The sequence below is a fragment of the Notamacropus eugenii genome, chromosome 3, assembly GCF_028372415.1.
Source record: "Notamacropus eugenii isolate mMacEug1 chromosome 3, mMacEug1.pri_v2, whole genome shotgun sequence".
In the NCBI taxonomy this organism is placed as follows: domain Eukaryota; kingdom Metazoa; phylum Chordata; class Mammalia; order Diprotodontia; family Macropodidae; genus Notamacropus; species Notamacropus eugenii.
In genome coordinates, this window is record NC_092874.1 from 190563961 (window position 1) to 190586429 (window position 22469).

At 39.9% G+C, this 22469-nt stretch overlaps 1 protein-coding gene across 1 annotated transcript; it reads left to right on the forward strand.

The window, feature by feature from the left end:
* Window positions 1-20796: 20796 nt before the first annotated feature.
* Window positions 20797-21314, forward strand: LOC140531329 (cystatin-C-like). Its single transcript, XM_072650323.1, has one exon. It carries the CDS (start codon window positions 20812-20814, stop codon window positions 21133-21135), a length of 324 nt encoding a protein of 107 aa, XP_072506424.1. The 5' UTR covers window positions 20797-20811; the 3' UTR covers window positions 21136-21314.
* Window positions 21315-22469: the final 1155 nt, after the last annotated feature.

Below are 22469 nucleotides of genomic sequence, written 5' to 3' on the forward strand. Positions count from 1 at the left end.
TATTGAACTTTTTCTTTAAGTACATAGGTAGGTATCATACCATTCAGTGCAGATATATTTAATGTCATTATTGCCTTATTTATGATGCCTTCAAATAAAACATTAGTTTCCTTCAATATAATTCTAATCCATATCTATTTTCCTTTTCCAGGATCAAAATTGACATACCAGTTTTTTCAGGTTCATCTGAGGTATAATAGATTTGACTCTAGATCTTTATTTTAAGTCTGTATAAATTTTTATGATTTGCATCTCTTTGTAAACAACAAATTGTTGGCATTTGCATTCTGATCAATTCCTTCATACCCCACAATTTTGTGAATAAGTACTTCCCATTCATATTCTGTTATAATTGTAAAATATATATGTAACATAATTGTAAATTATATTTTTACCTCATTATAAGTTGTTAAAATGTTTCCATCTCACTTTAAAAGGAAAAATTTGGTGAAAGGACGAGATTGAAATCTATAGTTTGAACTATCTAATCCCAAATGTTTCCCCTATTCATCTTTACCTCCCTCAAACCAAATAACTTGATCTTGCCTTTGCTTTTTCTTTTTTCCCTTTCAGTAACTGACCCTCTGCACTTCAAGTTTACTTTGTTTGTGACTTTTTCCTTACCAATTCTGTTATCCTTGTTAAAGACCCCTCCCCCGTCTCCCAATCACACCCAGTCACTGAGCCCTCAACCTTTTCTCTCCTGAGTAAAAATTAAAATAAAGTTTATGAAATTCCCCACTTTCCCTATCCTGACTTCCATGCTCATAAATTCTTCTCTTGTGGCACCCAGATTATAAGAATAATGAATTATTCCTTCTTCTTTCCAATTTTATACACTGAGTATTACTTTAAAGAAGAATCATTTTTTTCTCTTTCTTTTTAAACACAAAGACTTTGTGTTTCTCTTTCCTCCCTAATGGATCCTTAGAAATAGTGTGTTTCTGAAGAAGCAATAATGTATTTACTAATTCCCTGGATATAAGAATTGACTATCATTTAACCTTTTCAAGCTGCTGGTTACCTTTCTAGGTTTCAGTTGCCTCCTGATTCTGCGTTTCAGACATTCTACTCAACTCTCATTCTACTAACAAGAATGAATGGAAGTCATTAGTTCTATTAAAGATCCATTGTTTTTTGTCTCAGTAGTTTTGTTTTGTTTTTTTTTTTTAAATAACGAAGTTCAGGTTTGTGGGATAAGCTATTCAAGGGTAGAGGCCTTTTTCTTTTATCTTGTGGTGCATCGTACTTTAACTCTTTTCTTTCCTTTCTCATATTTGCTATGCAATAAGGTGTGACTTGGACTGTTCCTTGATACATTATTAACCACTTCCTGGATATTTATAGATGCTCATTTTTCTTTTCCTTTACCTGGAAGCTCTGGAGTTTGGTAATCTCACTTCTGGGAATATTAAATTTGGAGTTTCTCTTTTGAATATTTTAAATTTACTAATAGTTCTTAACAGTTTTATCCTAAGACTTCTTGAAATATAGTGCTCATGTTTTGTTGTCGTTGTTGTTTATTATACTTTCCATAAACTTAATAATGCATAAATTATTTTGTATTATTCTGTTTTCCAAATCAGTGGGTTTTGATTGCAGATAACTCATTTCCTCCAATTTGTTTTTTGTCTTTTGATTTTGCTTTACTATTTATAATTACACTGAATTTTAAAATTCTGTTAAGAGAAGCTAAATTTAGGTTGGAAATTTTCAAATCATCTCTACTGGACATCTCCTCACACTTTCTATTCTCCAGCTTCATCATGTGTATCATATATATTATTCACTGTCTTCTTATTCCCTTTCTGAGGTTCAACATTTTGACAGAGACCCAAAACAAAAATGTATTATTTCCAACTAAATGGAAGATTGAACAATGAGGATTTTTTTCTACTCAATGTTAATTCTACTTTCTTGACAGCATCCCTTCATCTTGTAAAAAAGAAGACTTCCTAGAAAAGTACATGAATGCCATAGTAACTGTTCTCCAACCATTCATGTTACTGAAATCAGAGGAGCCAAGGAAAAGCTAGAATCAGCAACTGACAACTACTAAGGATTTGCTGCAATTCTATTCATAGTTAAAAATGATTAATATTAAATCAGTAAGGTAAACCTAGGTTTTCAGAAGTTAGTTGTTTTTTTTAAAGATTCCCTTCAGATTAACTGACTGTAGCCTTTACTATGAAATTTTTATACTTTATTTTCTTTTAAAAGTCTAAATGGGTGTATGAACCAAAAGTAGATGAGCCAAGTTTGTCATTTCTATACATGAATTACAAGCAGCTAGGTTTCACAGTGGATAATCAGGAAGACCTGTGTTCAAATAGCTTCATATACTTGCTAAGTCTGTGAGCCTGGGCAAGTCATTTAACCCCTGTTTGTCTCAGTTTCCTCAGCTATAAAATGAGATGGAGAAGGAAATAGCAGACCTTCAGTATCTCTGCCACGAAAATCCCAAATGGGGTAACAAAGAGTCAGGCAAGACTGAAAATGACTGAACAACAGCATAGTTACATAAATTAGACCATTCCTGTCCCTTCCCTCGGGGCAACTAAATGGTGCAGTGGATAGAGCACCAGCTCTGGAGTCTGGAGATCTGAGGGCAGATCTGGTCTCAAACACTTACTAGCTTTATAACCCTGGCCAAGTCACTTAAGCCTGTTTGCCTCAGTTTCCTCATCTGTAAAATGAGATGGAGAAGGAAATGGCAAATCACTTCAGTATCTTTGCCAAGAAAACCCCATGAACAGAGTCAATGAGGTCACTTAGAGTCAGACATGATTGAACAACAACAATAACTTCCATTATCTTCCCCAACTAATTATACAATAGTTGTGTTACATTAATACTTGGTGCAACAGTATGCTTTTTGAATCCCATAATCCCCTGTGCTATGCTAACAGAATCACCACTACACTCCTAGTGTGATAAACCACTTAGCAAATACTGCTATACCCCTCCATTTATGAATAGGGGAACTATAGGCTAGACATGAAATTATTTGTTCCAAATGGCTCAGTTTGTTAACCAAGAGAAAATTCTCTTTTTTCCTCTCTTCTTTCTCTAATACTCTAAAACTGCAGACAAATCTTTCCCTTTCTAAATTAGGTAAACCAGGCACTTATCTTTTTACTTTGTCTCAGTGAAAGTAATTACTGGAAATAGCAATCCAATGGAATGAGTGAATGAAAAAAGTATTTATTTAAACACACACTATGTCCTAGGTATTATGCCAAGTACTGGGGATATAAATATAAGCAAAGAATATGGTTCCTTCCCTCAAGGAGCTTAGAGTCTAAGGAAAAATAATACATAAAGGGGAGCTAGAGTTGGAAAGCAAGGCAACATGATATGGAAGTCGAGGAACTAGACTTTCCAGTACAGTGTCTCTGTCAAGAAAACTCCACATGGGGTCACAAAGAATCAGACAGGACTAAAAAACGACTGAACAACAATCCCATCCCTTGAAGCCACTGGGTGGTGGTGCAGTAGATAGAGCACCAGATCTGGAGTCAGGAGATCTGAATTCAAGTCCAGTCCCAGACACTTAGCATTTGTGTGATCCTGGGCAAGTCACTTAACTTTAAGTTACTGGACTTCCTAGTTCAGGAACTTCATGGTGGTCTGGTTCAAGACAACATAAAGCCACAGCTTCTTTACCATAGCCCAAGGGCCTAGATGTAGTCTCAGTCATGGTGAAAGAAGGAAGAGGATGACCAGAATGAAAGCATGTTAGGTTTGAAAATGACCTGAAAGTGGTGTAGTGGCCTGGCCATTACACCACTATGTGAATCCAGATCTGGCCACCATCTGAAGCCAGGATCCTAGGCCAGGGCAGGATGAACCAGGGGTGAAGTGTTTAATAATGAGGGGGCATTACAAAAATTTGTTTTTCCCATTAAGGTGACCAGGTATAGAGTCCAAGAAAAACTCCTTTCAGTTGGCTTCTACCAGGAATATGTACAAGCAATAGCCAGCTATGAAGTATAAGTGTGCATTACCGGCCAGCAAAGACGAATGTTGAACCGGACATCCTGTTTTGTAGGGTTGAAGTCATGGTGAAATCTATCAATGGACCCCAAGTTAGGAACCCCATAAATTAGATCTGTTTATTTGGGCTACAGACCTGGAGTCTACTGGGTATAATTGCTGGAAAATGCTACCTTCCATTAATATTCTTTACAGTATTATTAAAGGAATGGTTGTGAGCATTTACAAAGGGGAGTAATGATCACTAAAAGCCTCCTTTGATTCATTAAAAACACATTATTTTTGGCAGCTTACTAGAACGTTTGCTCAGGGGAATATGTCATTATGTCAATATGTTTTTATTTTATGTATTCATGTACTTTACATATTACGTATGTATATAGAGAGACACGTATTTCTGCCTGCATTCAACGTTTGCTACATGCTATGAAATGATGGGTATGTAACTGCATTCAGGATGATTGACTGTGACAATGCTAAATGCCAAGTGATTCGTGCTGATTTTATATATATATATACATGTATGTATGTATGTATATATACATGTATGTATGTATATATACATGTATATATGTATGTATGTATATATAACTAGTATAATTTCCAGAGGTTATAAACATTTTGGACATATTTTCCTTTGGGAATATATCACCCACAACTTGTGGGTGCATAATGATGTTAGCCTAGAATGGAATGTGGTTGAGGAAAGCATTTTTAGTGTGCCTGGAGGGAGGCTGGTCATGTATTCTTGCAAGAGAGAAGAGATGCAGAAAGATCAGAGGAGGCCAGTTGAAGAAGAGGAGAAAAAAGGACTTGGAGCCCAGAAGCTGTTTGGCAGCTGCCATCACCAATAGGGAGTTTTCCTTCTTCTGTGCTAGAAGTAACATCTGCAGGCATCCTCCCAGTAACAGTGTCTGTCCTGTGAAGTACAAGATACCAATGCTTCACAAATCTACTGCTGAGAACCCAGGCTTTTCATTTCCCAAGGCTGCTGAATTCAATTGCTGAGAAAATTGCTGCAACTCCTTTACTCTTCCCTATTTTGCTGATATAGCAGCTTGAAGAAGGCCAAGAGGATAAACTCACAAATGTATTTTTCCTTTTCCTTTCTTTTCTTTTTTCTTTTTCTCCCCCCCATTCCACTAGTTTATAATGCCAGCTTGATAAAAGTCAGTGGGAAAGTAATTTGAAGTTTGGGAGACTAGAGTTTGGCAAATGGATGCTTATTTACTGCTTAATTCTTATCTCGTTACATGTATTGCATTCTATTTTAAGTAAATGTTTCTTTTGCATTAATATGATGTCATGTGGTTAATTCTGGATGGTTGGGAAAAGGTTCAGATGAAACAATTGGGGCTTATAAGCAGTGGCTGAAAAGAAGATGGATCTAAACAGGAACTAGGAACCTGAATGTAGCAGTGCAGGGGCTACAGTGACAAGCCCCAGAGTTAAAAGAAAGTCTTCTGGAGTTTCCACAGGGCTGGATCCTCCCTGTGTGTCTCTGTCTTTGTTTCTATCTCTGTCTTCCTATCTCTTTGTCCCTTTCTCTCCATCTCTCTGTCTGTCTCTCTCAGTGTCTCTGTCTCTGTTTCTCTCTCTCCTTCCCTGCTCTCTTCCTCCTCTCCCTTCTTCTCTCTTCCTCTTTCCTTCTTTTTTGTCTCTGTGTCTGTTTCTCTCTCTCACCCTCTCTTCTCCTGTTCTCCTTTCTTCTCTCCTCCTTTTCTTTCCTTTTTTCTGTCTCTCAGTCTCTGTCTCTGTCTTTATGTTTCTCTGCCTCTGTTTCTTTGTTTCTCTGTCTCTGTCTCATTTCTCCCTGTCTCTTTGCCTCTGTCTCTCTGCTTCTTTGCGTCTCTAGCTGTGTCTGTCTCTTTCACTGTCTCCCTGTGTCTCTCTCTCTGTCTCTCTGTCTCTTTCTCTGTCTCTGTCTGTCTGTCTGTCTCTCTCTCTCTCCCCCTTTCTCTGTCTTTGTCTGTGACCCTTCTCCCATCATCTCTTTTTCTTTGTTTCTCTCTGTGTTTCTGTTTCTCTCTGTGTCTATCACTCTGGGGAGGGAAGGAACAACAAATGAAGCTTCCTCTTCAGAGTCCCATGTCTTATGCCAGGTAAAAAAAAAAACCAGATCAAAATCAGTCAGTCATGGCAGAAGTTATCTTTTGCTCTACTATTTCAATAGGCTATACTAAGGGATCAGAAATCCCTGCTAACAAATAAATAGTTTGGCTGGAATCAGGAACTGATAGATATTATCATGACTTCATACCTGGTATTGGTACAGTGTACATGGCAGGCTGAGCTTTTTCTGATTCCACCTTTACCGTAGGGCAGCACATGGCGAGGATCATCAATTTACTATATTTCTGCAACTGAGTGAAAAACATAGTCAAGGACAAGGCAGCATACTTTGAATCAGTGGTTTTCAAAGTGAATGAAATAAGGGGGGAATTCTATAGCTCTGTAGCAACACAATACAATAGTTAAATGAGAAAATGAGGAAGAATTTTATTTCTCCTTTAGACAGCATGGGTAATTTATTTTACCGCCCTTTCTCCAAATCTATTTCATTGTTTCAGCAAAATTCTAGGGAACATTTGGCTCCTTTATCTTTTATCCGTAGGAAAAAAAATGTGTATTGGAAAATAACTTCTATAATTTTATGCCTTGACAATGGTGTACCATGTCTTAAAATGAAATTAAAGGGCTTAAAATGTTTATCTGGAATTACATTGGCATCTCTCACTTCATTTTAACATTTGCCCAATTGTGAGCCCATACCAACCCATACTGAACCATACTAATATCCTTAGTAGATGTGAGTATAATTACTGACAGTAAGTTGGGTACCTTTAGGACTTCTGTGTTACTACCACATTGTAGTGCACGTCTGGAAATGGTTTGCCCTTTATGAAGGGCTTTATGTGAGTGCTTAGGGATTCTATGGATGGTCTCACACTCCCTTATACACGTATTTGGGCTTGGAAATGGGAATCTGAAAGGCTTATGGGGAAAAGAGACATATTGATATATCTACAACTCTATACTTAAGGTGGAAGGGGATAGAGACACACAGAGAGACAGAGACAGGAGCAGACAGAGATATAGAGAGCTTGAGCATGCAACATTGCTTTCCAACTTGATTGCTCACCATTTCAAAACCACTTCTATCTTACTCTCTGGAGAAAGCATAGTGTAGTGCATGAAGAGTTGGAGCATAGAAGACCTGAGTCCAAATAATGCTTCTGAAACTTAGTAGTGGTCTGACCCTGAATAAGTCACAAAGCTTTTCTGAGACTGTTTCTTCATTTGTAAAATAAAGGGGTTGGAGTAGGTGGCTTCTAAGTTTCCAAATCTATTATCCCATCATTCAGCAAGACAGTAACTTTTGTTGAAAAAAAAAGTTTTGTTCACAATGATTTGTACATCTCTTGAATTGGGAGCCCTGAGAAAGGGAAGCTGTGATTAGTACGAGCCAGCAAAGAGCCATAAATAGGTCATAAAAGACGAGGCCCATTTCCTATTTTGATGGTATTACTAAACCAATAATTTAGGGGAATGCCACATACATAGTATTTCTTTATTTCAGAAAGGCACTTGACAAAATTCTCTCAGAAATTCTTCCAGGAGAAGGTGGAGTAAAATAAGCTGGATGAGAGTACACAGATGGAGTTGTAACTGACTGAATGAGCATACCGTGTAGTGTGAATACATGTATAGATGTCAGTCTGGAGGAGGGTCTCCACTGGAGTGCCACAGCACTCCATGCAATTGACCCTGTTTTTTTATTTTGGGGTTTTCCCCCTCACTATTGGAAATCACCCAGTATTGAATAATGAGTCATAAATCTTGGAATCAGAAGAACTGAGTTTGATTACAGTTCTATCACTTACTGGGTGATCACTTTACCTCTCTGGAACTCAATTTCCTCATCTGTAAAATGGAGATAATCATATTAGTGTTGTTTACCTCTCAAGGTCATTATGAAGAAAGATTTTTGTAAGCCTAAATAGTCATTGTTTTATTGTAGAAATAAGAGCTACAATTCTTTAACTATTATAAATACAGCCTGGTATAGTGGAAAAGAACTCAGGGTTTGAAGTCTAGGTCCCTGAAATCAAATCTTAGCTCTAATGCTTACCAGATGTGCAGGGATGTAGAGTGTGTTTGGGGAGAACCAGTACCTTTGGTGTGATGGCTGCCGAGCCCTTTTCAGAGCTGCTTTCCACCTTTAGTGTCCACCTCCTCCACTCAACTCTTACCTGTGGCTCCAAGAAGCTGCAGCATGTGCTGTGGCCACACCCTGATAAGCCATTTTGGCAGACAGGCCAAACCAGATTGGACCTCATCAGGGTTCATCATGGTGGGAGCATAGGCACTGATGATGGTGGCATGACGTTTTCCTGCAAGTGGCAATTACATTGTCATAAGCCTATCATTCACTCATTTTGGCAGGAATACCAGTCTACTGACAAGATTAGTTTTGATTGCAAAACATATGCCAGCTTCATGGTACTCCCCTTTACTGTGGCCACTCCAGAAAAATGTGTATCCAACTCTGACTTCAGTAAGCTGGCCTTCATTTGCCAGCCTGGTTTCACTCAGGGATACTATTTGGATGTGATACCTGTTAAGTTCTCTTGCAACAAGAGCTCTCATGTCCTTCACCTGAGAGCCAGAATGACTTCAGAAAGGGCCAGGAAATAGTTAATATGGTGTTTGCTGTCCGACAACTCCAGGAGAAATGCCAGGAGCAGAACAGAGGTCTGTACACAAAGTTTGTAGATCTTTGCAAGGCCTTTGACACAGTTAGTCGTGAGAGATTATGGAAAATTATCTCAACATTTGGTTGCCCAGAGAAGTTTATCAGTACTGTACATCAATTTCATGATGGCATGTTTGCCCATGTTCTGGATAGTGGACAATGCTCTTGTACCTTGCCAATGGAGTGAAAACAGGGCTGTGTGCTTGCTCCCATGCTTTTTAGCATGATGTTTTCAGCCATGTTGTCAAATGCTTTCAGTGAGGATGAACACGGCATCAAGGTCAGTTAACATACTGATAGTAAATTCTTCAGTTTGAAAAGGCTACAAGCCAAGACCAAAATGGAGGGAGTATTGGCACATGATTTTCTGTTTGCAGATGATTATGCACTCAATGCAACTTTTGAAGCTGAGATGCAACAAAGTATGGATCACTTCTCTGCTGCCTGTGCTAATTTTGACCTAATAATTAACACCAAGAAAACACAGATGCTCCATCAGCCACCACCACGCCATCCATACATGGAACCATCGATTACAACAAATGGAGAAGTTTTGAATGCTGTGGATATGTTCACTTACCTTGGTAGGGTGCTTTCCAGGGATGTACTCATTGACAATGAAGTTGACGCACGCATTGCTAGAGCTAGCTCAGTGTTTGGGGGCTCCAAAGAAATGTAAGGGAGAGAAGAGGTATTAGACTGACTACCAAACTGAAGGTCTACAGAACTGTTGTGTTGACCTTCTTGTTTATGCCTATGAAACATGGACAATCTACTAGCACCATGCCAAGAAAATGAATCACTTCTATTGGAACTATCTTTTAGGAAGATTCTGAAGATCACCTGGGAGGATAAAGTACCAGACACTGAGGTCCTTACTTGAACTAAACTGCCAAGCATTCAAACTATGCTTCAGAGAGTGCAACTCTGATGGGCTGGCCACGATATTCCAACGCAAAATGTACAGATGCCAAAAAGACTATTTTATGGAGAACTCACACAGGGCAGGTGATTACATAGTGGTCAGAAGAAGTGATACAAGGACACTCTCAAGGTCTCTCTGAAGAACTTTGGATTTGATTGTGTGACATGAGAGACACTGACATAGGACCACTTAGCATGGCATGCCCACATCAGAAAGGGTGTTGTGCTCTATGAGCAAAGCAAAATTGAAAAAGCACAAAGGAAACGTAGGATGCACAAATTTGGAGTATCCACCCCAAATGTTCACATGGACTATCTGTTCCCAATCTGTGGTAGAGCATTCCAAGCTCATATTGGTCTGATCAGTCACAGCTGGACACATTGAAACTTGACTTCATCATGGTGATGTCATTTTGGTCCTCTTTGAGAACAAAGAACAATAACCAGCTGTGAAAACTTGGAAAATCACTAAAACTTTCTAGAGCTCAATTAGTTCATCTATAGAAGGGAAATAGTAATTCTCACACTACCTACCTCACCGAGTTGTTATGGGGAAGCAATCTATATAGTATAAGCTCTCTATAAACAGAAGCTATTGGTATCTTATTAATAATTAAGAAGGACATAACTGGCATACATTTAAAACTTGTGGATGACACAAATTTGAGAGAGATAACCTACATATTGAATGATAGAATCAGAATGGCCAAGGCCTAGATTGAGACAATGGACCAAGGCTAATTTAATGACATTTAAAATGGGAAAATGTAAGTTCTTAAATTTGGGTGAAAAAAAATTACCATGCAAGCTCAGGATGTCTGAAATGTGACTATGAACAAAATCACAGTTTATTAGACTGCAGGCTATATGTCAACTGTGTGACAGTGTCAGAAACACTAATGTGATATTTCATTGTATTCTTTGTAGTGTCCAGAACAAAAGCTGTAATAATCTCTTTGTATGCTACCCCCTTTAAGCCACACTTTGAGCCTTCTGTTCTGGGCAAAGCATTTGAGGAATGAATTTGACAAGTTTGGAAAACATCTAGAGAAGGGAGACCATGATTGTGAAAGATTAGAGACCATGCTGTACAAGGATTACTTGTAGGAACTGTGGATACTTCTCCTAGAGAAGAGAAGATTGGAGCAAGGGGAGGGTTATAACATAGTAACTATCTTTAAGCCCAATAGCCTTTTCTCAGTCCCATCTCTTGTGATCTCTCTGAATCATTTGAAGCCATTTATTCCCTCTTCCTGTCAGGGATTTCAAGACACTACTCTTGCTTACTTCTGTTCCTATTTTCTTTAGAGGCAACTAGATGCAGAGAGAGAGAGAGAGAGAGAGAGAGAGAGAGAGAGAGAGAGAGAGAGAGAGAGAGAGAGAGAGAGAGGGGGAGGGAGGGAGGGAGGGAGGGAGGGAGGGAGGGAGGGAGGGAGGGAGGGAGGGAGGGAGAGAGAGACAGACAGACAGACAGACAGACAGACAGAGTAGAGTAAGGAAGACCTGAGTCCAAGTTCTACCTTAGACATTTAATAGCTTTGTAACCATGGGCAAGTTACCCTCTCTCTTTCAGTGTTTTCATCTGTAAGATGGGAATAACAATTATCAGACAAGGTTGTTGTCAGTTTCAAAAGAAATAATATCTATAAAGTGCTTTGCAAATTGTAAAGTGCTATATAAATGTTAGCTGTCATTATTGCTACCCGTTTTCCTGCTCCTTTCCTGTTGCTTTTACTAGATCCTAAGGCTCTGTCTTGGACTCCTTTATTTATCCTCTTGATATCATCAACTACTTGATCTCAGTAGCTCCCATGAATTCAAATATCATCTCTAAGGAAATACTTCCTAGATCTATATATTCAGACATAATCCCTCTCTGGAGTTCCCTTCTCATACCATCAACTACCAATTGGACATTTCCAACAGGAAGATGGTTTATAGGCACCCCAAATTCAATATTCAAAACTCATTATCTCTTTCCCAAGCTCTCCTCCTTTCCTAACCCCCCTATGTCTCTTTTTCTTCTTTATTTAAACATCCTTATTTCTATCAATGACCAAACTATCTTTCCATTTGCTCAAGTTTGGCACCTCAGAGTCATCCTTAATTTCTCACTTTTTCTCTTCTCTCCCCATATTCAATCAGTTTCCAACTCTTATTGATTCCATCTCCTCAATATATCTCCTGTCACCCCCCTTGTCTCCATACTAATATCTGCTACATTAGTTCAAGCCCCCATAACTTCTCACCAATAGCCTATTAATTTTGTTGCCTGCCTCAAGTGATGTCTCTTCCCTTTCCAATCCATTAGTCACACAGATCCTTCTAAAGCAGTAACTGCATCATGTTACTCCCTTGCTCAAAATAACTCCATTGTCTCCATATTACTTCTGCATATACTGGCCTATGACTCTGGTCAAATCTTTTCATTTCTCAGCGTTCTATGCAACTATCTAAGGCCATATGTTGCAGAGAAGGTGTTGACCTGCATAGGTAGAGGGAATTTCCTTATTAGGAATTCCCTATACCAAATGAAATTGCAAGTTCATTCTCTATCTATTCCCTCTGTAGATCCCTTTGTTTGATATTTAAATCTCTTCACTGTTTGACTCTAGCCTATATTTCTAGATTTGCACACTATTCCACATCATATACTCTAAGGTCCAGTCAGACGGACTTACATGGTGTTCCTCATACACAGCAAAGAATCTCTTATCTCCATTTTTTTGGACAGGTTGTTCCCTCTGCCCCGAACGCATTCCCTCTTCCCCTCAGTCTTTAGAATCCCCAATGTCCTCCCTTCAAAGTTCAACTCAAATGCCATGGTCTTTCCTGATCTTCCCAGCTGTGAGTGCCTGATTCTACCAAAATTACCTTGTATTTAGTTTGTCTATATTTGCAATTGTGTATGTGAGTGCGTAATTCTTGAATTCTCACCTCAGTTCCTAACAGAAATGTAAATTCCTTGAAGACAGGAACTATTTTTGTATGTGTCTTATTTACTGAGCATCTACAATGGTGCCTGATACATAGTAAGTAGAATAAATGCTTGTTGACTGATTGGTTGATTCCTGTATTTGAAAGACTGCTTTGTGGAAGAAGGATTCAACTTCTTCTCTTTGGTCCCAGGGGCAGAACTAAGCAGAAGTTGCAGTTTTGCCTTGACAAATGGGAAAACTCCTTAGCAATTTGAGTTATCCAAAAGTAAAATAGGTTGCCAAAAGTCGTGAGCGTATTATTACTTAAGGTCTTCAAGGAGAGACTGGATGGTCAATTTTCTGGAATGTTGTAGAGGAAATGCCTTCTCTGATAAGTATTGGACTAGATGTTCTCTGATGTGCTTTAAAACTTGGACATTTCTGACTTTTATGATTTCATTCCCTTGAAACAAGGTGCTGGCCATGACATTTTATAGTACCACTCATATGTCTTTTTCTAGCAAGGGAAACAAAATGCCCAACATGAGTAATGTGTTTGGCTACAGAGTAGTTAAATGAAAAACAGGCCCCAGATTGTACCACAAACTCATGATTTGTCATTGAGAACACACCAGATATCTGTTCTAGGTAATAGATCATCCCTCACAGGTTCACATCCTAGAATGATTCTGGAGGGCTAGAGACATCCCACAGAGACCAAACCATCTAAAAATAGCTCTGTCTGGACAAAATCAACTTGAGGACTTCGGGGCTGGGGCATGCCTTTGAAATACTAAAAAGCTTAGTTCTGGAAAACTTTAGATGTTCTGGTGGGACTGATATGCTCCATGAAAATGTTTATCCTTAATGGACAGGGTTTGGAGAATTAAACTGATCCTCTCCACTAATGACCCCAGGCCTCACTTATACTATGAAATGAGGTCATCTGAAGAATCAGCAGTTGTTTTTATTGATCTGTGAGTCAAGTCATATGGCAACCCTTTAGTATGGGCTTTATCTAATGTAGGTTATGAAAACCACTGTCAACTGGATTAAAAAAAAAACATATGAGAAAGGACATGTGCCTACAGCTTTCTTTTGAATTTTCTTCATGAGAACTTTTGATGGTATATTACCTAGATTAGAGGAATCAATCAATCAATAAGCATTTATTTATTAAGCACCTACTATGTGTCAAGCACTATGTAAGGAGATGGAGACACAATGGCAAAAAACAAACAATCCTTCCCATCAAAGAACTTACATTCTATTGGGGAAAGCAACATGGACACAAATAAGCCTATACAAAATACAGAATAGATAAATTATTTTTATGAAGCGAGGTACTAGCAACACAGGAGAGGAAGAAGTTGAGTCTCTATTTTTAGATTCCTAACTGTGCCAAATAGCATGGGGCTGACCTCAACTGTATGCCAATCTCTGAAGGTTGTACCAGCCCCAGGAGACTTCAGGGTTGGCCCTCTCTCCAAAAAAGGGTAGCACCTCTTCTTTCCTTCCCCACACTCCCTCCATACATCATGGCCTCTAGTTCTGCATAGAAGTTGGAATGCATAAAATAAAAATTTGACTGAAACCTTAGGGGCTCTAAGAACCACAGAGCAATGAGAAAGATAATGTCACATGACCTGACTAGACTAAAAGTAACTAGGAAGGCCATAAGGATGCACAGTACTTCCACTCAGTTGAATTGGCTTCACTCTCTTCCTGGCAGTCAGGGGAGCAGCAGGTGAGAGCAGAGCTGTTCCACTCTCCCCTTAAGCTCTTCTCAGGCAACCACATGCGAAGCCCTTCTGCAAGCACATCAAAGACATAAATCAGCTATCTTATTTCACCCCATTTGCAAGTATTCTTGGATGTCTGCATCTTATAGCATGATTGTTGGGAATTAGATCTTTGATAGATAGAAGCTGGGTTTTTTGTTTGTTTTTTATTTGGCAGCACAATGTTGAAAGAATTGAGCATCTGAGAGAATTGTATCTTATGCAAAATCTTTCAGTCATTTGGAACCTGAGAAAATCCTCCATGCTAGAGGCAAGCACTGCTAATAAATATACATTCTCTAGTTTTATGTCTCATTTCAAACTGAGAGTCAGAGGCTGACTGAATTGAATCATTTCTATGGATGCATCCATTAAGGTACCTTGTGATGTTAACATATATTTGAGAGATAGTGCTGAAAGAACATCTTTCAAACTGCCTTTTGCTCTGACAGATTTTTTAAAATTTTTCAGTCAATTGTACAACTGTGAAGATGTGATCTGCTGTAGAAAATTGTTTGTGAAAGCCCATCTGTTTCCTCTTATTTTCCTTAAAGATATATGAGATCCTCAAAGTGTAAAACCACTCTCTAAAAGATTTTGTTCAGAGAGATGAGAAAGTAGGGATAGGTAGTTATAGCTGCCCTTTCAATTTCCTTTTTTATTTCTACTCATAAGGCAATCATTGTGTTTTTCTCATTCATCTGGTATCTTTCCCTCTCTTCAGTATCTTAAAATGGATGTCCTTGTGCTGCCTAATTTTTTTTGGATATAACTGGGTCTAAGCTGTGTTATCAATTGAAAAGGGTACTCACTTAGGAATTGAAATGGATTCCACTGGACTAAGAGTCTTGCCTGTAGGGTAAATATCTACCAACCCTCCCTTCCCCAAATCCTTCCATAGAGGTTAGGTTAATTCTTTCTCTAAAAAAACAAGAAAGCTGTCCCTAAGGTTTGATTGCCCTAAAGGTTAAGGCTCAAGTCACTTCAGGGTTAATGCAGTTCCATGGTGATTCCCTGATCACCTTAGGACATAAAAGGCCTATCCATATAAAGTCTGGGTCCTTCCCACTTCTCTGGAATTAGGAGGACTTGAATTCAAATTCTCCATCTGAGGAAGATTCACTTTATGAGTCCATATGAATCATAGCCTTCTCAGGTCTCACTTTTCTCAGCTGTAAAATGAAGGTGATACACTTGGTTAAATGATCTATGAGGTCTCAGTCCCAGTTCCACAGATCTAAGATCCTAGGATCTAGTGCTAGGGTTCCTTGCTATAGACTCAAATCTTACTTCATAAAACAGATTGCATTTTAAAAAATTAATAGATTTTTGTTAAGATCTTTTCTTTTTACATTGTCTATATTTATCCTTCAATCCTATCCTATTCACTTCCTGGAAAGCCACCTTTTATAACAAACTGGTTTTTTTTGTTTTTTTTTTAAAGAGAAGAAAAAGAGGAACCTCCCCTCTCCAGCAAAAGCTATCAATACATTGAAGAAATCAGACGTTATATACAATGTTCCATGGTCATGAATCACAAAGCCCCTCACCCTCAACTTCTGTAAAGAGCAGGGGATAGAATTTTCCCAGGTCTCCTTTTTAGGATTATTTTTGATAATTTTGTGATGGTTGTTCTTTTCATTCATAATAATGTAGTCATTGTGTATACTGTTTTCCTGGCTCTGCTTTCTTCACTTTGCATCTGTTAAAAAAAAAACTTTTTAGCACATTGATACGGTGAATGCAATCTATGATTAACTCCAATGTAACTGTCATGGAAAAGCCCATTTTCATAGCTCCTGACCTTTCCAGAGCATGGGTCTTCTATTGCATAGGGGAACCTAGTCCAAGAATTTTGAGCCTGCGTTGCTTCACTAAAGAGTTAGCTCCGTTTTCAGAGAACTGAAACCATTATAAGTTTCACTATACAACTTATGACATAGCTACACAGTGTTCTGAAATGATCATTTAATCTTATGATTATCACAGCCCACTCAGTCTCTTGGGACAAATTCTTGAATTTGACTTCTGCAATTCTCTATTATAAAGCTAAAAGGGGAATATGATTCATGTCTCAAATTTCTTGCGCCAGTTTCATACCCATCAACGTCATAGGGTCATAGAAACTTAGTGCTCGAAAGGATCTTAGGTTTTTATCTCAATGGAAAGAAATGTTCAACCATGAGTTTGTCCAGTACTTATGACCATCAATCAAGAATGCTTGTTATTACCATTTGGACATTTGGACAAAATGACTTGTATCGTGTCTTTCTTAAGATTTGCTAAGGAGGACTTCCAGGAGCCAAGATGGCAGAGTAAGAAGTAAGTTGCTCCCACTCTCCCTTACTGACCTCTAAAAACCCAGAAAATATAGCCCCAGGAAAAACCCTGGAACAGTTGCACCAGAAAAAGATGGAGTGTAGCAGTTGTACCCCAGGAAGCCTGAGGATTAACAGGAAAGGTCCCTCTTGTTCTGGTGGAATGGGAGCAATACAAGATGAGAGGTGTCCCAATAAACCAGTGGCAAGCCCCACCTCACTGAACCAGGGGGAGAGATCCTGGAGTCACCCCACCCCTTCCCCAAGTGCCTTGGTATAGGAAGGGGAACTGGTAGACTCCAGCTGGGAAAACCACCACATGTGACAGTGGGTAGGTGTCCTCCAACAGTCAAACCTCCTAGTACTTTAGCACAAATCCAGGAAGCACAGCTCCAGAAGTTACAACTCCATGCAGGCAGGCATGCCCAGCAGCCAAACCTTCCAGTGCTTCAAAACAGTCTGGGTGAGCAGACATCTTCCAGGGTCCATACCCCCACCCCCACCCTGAGACCTTCAGTATAGCTGACTCAAGCTCAGCAATAGGTAAACTGCCAGACCCCTACACCTCCAGCTACCAGCACCTGAGGCCTCAGCACACAAAGCCAGGGACCAGGTCCCTGGCCCCCAGCACAAGAAATTTGGGTCAGTGCTGCCTATGTTCCATCAGGAAAGCTCAACTTTAAAAACCAAGACATAGGCAAACATCATGAACAAAAAGCAGAAATGGACAATGACCATAGATTCTTACTATAGGGGCAGGGAAGATGAAAACACAAATTCAGAAAAGGATGACATTGTCAATATACCCACATCTGAAACTTCAAAGGGGAATATGAACTGGTCTCAAGGCCAAAAAGTTTGCTTGGAAGACCTCAAGGAGGATTTTACAAGTCAAATAAAAGAGATAGAAGAAAAATTGGGAAAAGAAATGAGAGGTATGCAAGAGAGAGTTTATAGCTTGGAAAAGGAAGGACAAAAGCTGACTGTAGAAAAAAAATCCTTAAAAAGTAAAATTGGCCAAATGGAAAAGGAGGCACAAAAACTTACTGAAGAGAAAAATTCCTTAAAAACTAAAATGGGGAGGCGGAGCCAAGATGGCGAAGTAGAAAGACGCACATACACACAGCTCCGAGCCCACAAACCACAGAGCGGCTAGAGGGGACCAAGCCAGGGCGAATTCTGCACCCAGAGACCACGGAGTATTGGAGCGAGGGAGATTTCTGCTCCGGAGAGACCTGCAAACCTCTCGTGGGGGGGTCCTTCGCGCCGTGGACTGGGCGCCGGGATGGGGAGCAGAGTGCGGTCCCGCGGCGGCCACGACACCGAGGGGAAGAGATCCGAGAGGGCTACAGGGACGGGATCTCCAGCGGCCACGCGGGGCCCCCCACCCACAGAGGGACCTGCAAACCTCTCTCAAGAGGTCCGTCGCGCTGCAGACGCGGTACCCAGCCCGGACCTGCAGCAGCGGCGGCGGCCGCGGCTCTGAGAGACACGGATCTGGGAGGGCTCCAGAGACGGGATCTTCAGCGGCGGCACAAGCCCCCCCCACCAACAGGTGACTGACGGGGGTAGGTGAGAGAGTCTCTTTGGCGGGTTGAGAGGGGAGTGGGGTGCTCCCATGGCTCGGGCCCCCCCAGGAGATAGAAGCTGAGAGGCGGCTGCGGATGGGGGCTCCCCAAATGGGCAGGAGCCTGGATCCATTGCGGAAGGTCTATGCATAAACCCCCTGAGGAAACTGAGCCAGAGAGGCGGCCCTGCCCATGACCTCAGCACCTGAACTTAATTTAACATTGAATAGCAGCCCTGCCCTGCCAAAAACTCAAAGGCGGGAAGCAGCATTTGAATCTCAGTCCCCAAACGCTGTCTGGGAGGACCAGGAGGCGAAGTGGGTGTGAGGAGAACATTCAGAGGTCAGGCCACTGGTTGGAAAAAATGCCAAGAAAAGGGAAAAGAAATAAAACTATTGAAGGGTATTTTAGCGGAGAAAAGGCACTTCCTCCCTTCCTTTCTGATGGGGAGGAACAAGGCTTGCCATCAGGCAAAGACACAGAAATCGAGGATTCTGTGTCCCAGCCCACCCAATGGGCTCGGGCCATGGAAGAGCTCAAGAGGAATTTTGAAAATCAAGTTAGAGAGGTGGAGGAAAGACTGGGAAGGGAAATGAGAGGGATGAGGGAGAAGCATGAAAAGCAGATCAGCTCCCTGCTAAAAGAGAATCAAAAAAATCTTGAAGAAATTGGCACCTTGAGAACTAGCCTAACTCAGCAGGCAAGGGAGGTGCAAGGGGCCAATGAGGAGAAGAATGCTTTCAAAAGCAGAATTAACCAAATGGAAAAGGAGATTCAAAAGCTCACTGAAGAAAATAGATCTTTCAAATCTGGAATGGTACGGATGGACGCTAAGGACTTTTCGAGAAAGACAGATATCTCAGAACATACCGCGCAGATTCGAAAAATGGAAGATAATGTGAAATATCTTATTGGAAAAACAACTGACCTGGAAAATAGAATCAGGAGAGACAATGTAAAAATTCTGGGACTACCTGAAAACCATGATCAAAAGAAGAGCCTAGACATCATCTTCCATGAAATTATCAAGGAAAACTGCCCTGAGATTCTAGAATCAGAAGGCAAAATAAATATTCAAGGAATCTGCAGAACACCGCATGAAAGAGATCCAAAAAGAGAAACTCCTAGGAGCATTGTGGCCAAAATCCAGAATTCCCAGGTGAAAGAGAAAATATTGCAAGCAGCTAGAAAGAAACAATTCAAGTATTGTGGAAATACAATCAGGATAGCACAAGATCTGGCACCCTCTACATTGAGGGATAGAAGGGAATGGAATAGGATATTCCAGAAGTCAAAGGAACTAGGACTGAAGCCAAGAATCACCTACCCAGCAAAACTGAGTATAATACTTGAGGAGAAAAAATGGTCTTTCAATGAAATAGAGGACTTTCAAATTTTCCTGATGAAAAGACCAGAGCTGGAAAGAAAATTTGACTTTCTAACACAAGAATGAAGAAGAACCATGAAAAGGTGAACAGCAAAGAGAAGTCATAAGGGACTTACCAAAGTTGAACTGTTTACATTCCTACATGGAAAGACAATATTTGTAACTCTTGAAACATTTCAGTATCTGGGTACTGGGTGGGAGTACACACACACACACATGCACACACGCACACATACATAGAGACAGAGTGCACAGAGTGAATTGAAGAGGATGGGATCATATCTTAAAAAAAAATGAAATCAAGCAGTGAGAGAGAAATATTGGGAGGAGAAAGGGAGAAGTTATATGGGGCAAATTATCTCTCATAAAAGAGGCAAGCAAAAGACCTATTAGTGGTGAGATAAAGAGGGGAGGCAAGAGAAAAACATGAGGTCTACTCTCATCACATTCCACTAAAGGAAAGAATATAATGCACACTCATTTTGATAGGAAAACCTATCTCATAATACAGGAGAGTGGGGGACAGGGGCACAAGCAGAGTGGGGGGGAGGATGGAGGGGAAGGCATGGGGAGGAAAATGCAATACGAGGTCGACACTCATGGGGAGGGAAAGGACCATAAGAAAATAGAAGTAAAGGGGGACAGGATAGGATGGAGGGAAATATAGTTAGTCCTACACAACTCAACTAGTATGGAAATCATTTGCAAAACTAAACAGATATGGCCTGTATTGAATTGCCTGTCTTCCAAGGGGAAGGGGTGGAGAGGGAGGGAGCTAAAGAAGTTGGAACTCAAAGTGTTAGGACCAAATGTAATGTTCTTACCACTGGGTAACAAGAAATACAGGTTAAGGGGTCAAGAAAGCCATCTGGCCCTACAGGACAAAAGAGAAGACGGAGACAAGGGCAGGGAGGGAGGATAGAGGAGAGAGCAGATGGGTCACAGGGGCAATCAGAAAGCTCGGGTTTAGGGGGGGGGGAGGGGAGAAAAGGGGAGAAAATTTGTAACCCAAAATTGTGTGAAAATAAATGTTAAAAGTTAAATAAAAAAAAAAAAAAGATTTCATCCAAAAAAAAAAAAACTAAAATGGGTCAAAAAGAAAAGGAGGTATAAAATCTAATTGAAGGAAATAATTCATTAAAAATTAGAATTAGGGCGGCCTCATGGAGGCCAACGAGAATGAGGAGGGCATGCAAAAAGCACTTGGCTTTGGCCTGAGAGAATTCAACAAGCCCAGCAACGACAAGTACCACAGCCGAGTGTCCAGGGTGGTGCGAGTCAGGAAACAGATTGTGTCTGGTGCAAAATACTATATTGAAGCTGAGCTTGGTAGAACCACCTGCACCAAGTCTATGGCTAACCTTGAAAGCTGCCCCTATCATGAAGACTCAACTCTGCAAAAGCGCTCCCTCTGTGAATTTGTGGTGTATACTGTTCCTTGGATGGGCAAAACCACCCTCTTGAAGAATGAATGCAAAGTTGCCTAGGAGTATCCTGGTACACATCTGTAACCAGTCTGAGCTGCGGCTGTTTTCTCCTTTTTGAAAAAAGAGCAGTAACACAACCTATTTGACTCATTATTGCTTAATTTTAATGCTGTGCAAGGTAATGATGTAATCTTCTCCCTATGCTGGCAGGAGAAGGAAATAAAGGCTTGTCAAAATACCTTTTTGAATTAAAAAAATAAATTAGAATTAGGCAAGTAAAAGCTAATGACTCTATGAGTCATCAAGAATTAGTCAAACAAAATTAAAAGCATTAAAAATAGAAGAAAATGTAAAATACCACATTGTAAAAATAATCAGCACACAAAATAGATGCAGGAGAGATAATTTTAAAATTATTGATCTACCTGAAAACCATGATGAAAAAAAAAGAGCTTGAACAGCATCTTCCAAGAAATCATCAAGGAAAGAAGACTGAGGTCCTAGAACCAGAGAGTAAAATAGTCATTAAAAAAAAAAAAAACTACCATCACCCCCTGAAAGAGATCCCAATTGAAAATACCAAGGAATATTGTAGACAAATTCCAAAATTATCAAGTCAAAGGGAAAATACTGCAAAAAGTCAGAAAGAAATATTTTAAATTTTGTGGAACCACAGTCAGAATTATGCAGGACTTTGTAGCTTCTGCAATAAAAGATAGAAGGGCTTGAAATATGATATTCTATGAGCAAAGGAACTTGAACTACAACCAAAGTTCAACTACACAGAGAAATTGAGCATAATCTGTCAGAGGAGGAGATGGACATTCAATGAAATAGGGGACTTGCAAACATTCCTGATGAAAAGACTAGAGTTCAACAAAAAAATTTGATCTTCAAATACAAGACTCAAGAGAAACGGCAGATGGTAAAGAGGAAAGAATAAAGTTATTCAAAAAGGGCAAACTATTTATATTCCCACAAGGGAAGATGATACTTATAACTTTTGAGAACTGTATCTTTAATTATTATGATATTTAATAAGGATATACACAAACAGAAGGCATGAGTATAAGTTGACTTTGATGTGATGAAAAAAATTTAATTAAGTGGTGGAAAGAGATTGTATTGGAAGAAGGAAAGAGGAGGAGGCAGAAAAGGGTAAATTGTATCACATTAAGAGCCACAAAGACCTATTACATTAGAGGGAAAGAAGGGAAGGAGATGACCATTGCTTGAACCTTACTCTTATCAGCTTTGGCTCAAAGAGGGAACAATATAATCAGGTATAGAAATCTAAATTACCATATATGAAGTAGGAAGGAAAAGGGGAAAGAAAAGGGAGTGAGTAGATGGAAGGGAAGGAAGAAGTAGTAAGGAAAAAGGGGAAAAAAAGG

Bases quoted from the DNA above. Each gene is read 5' to 3' on its own strand.
- LOC140531329 (XM_072650323.1), top strand. From the start codon at position 20,812: ATGGAGGCCAACGAGAATGAGGAGGGCATGCAAAAAGCACTTGGCTTT.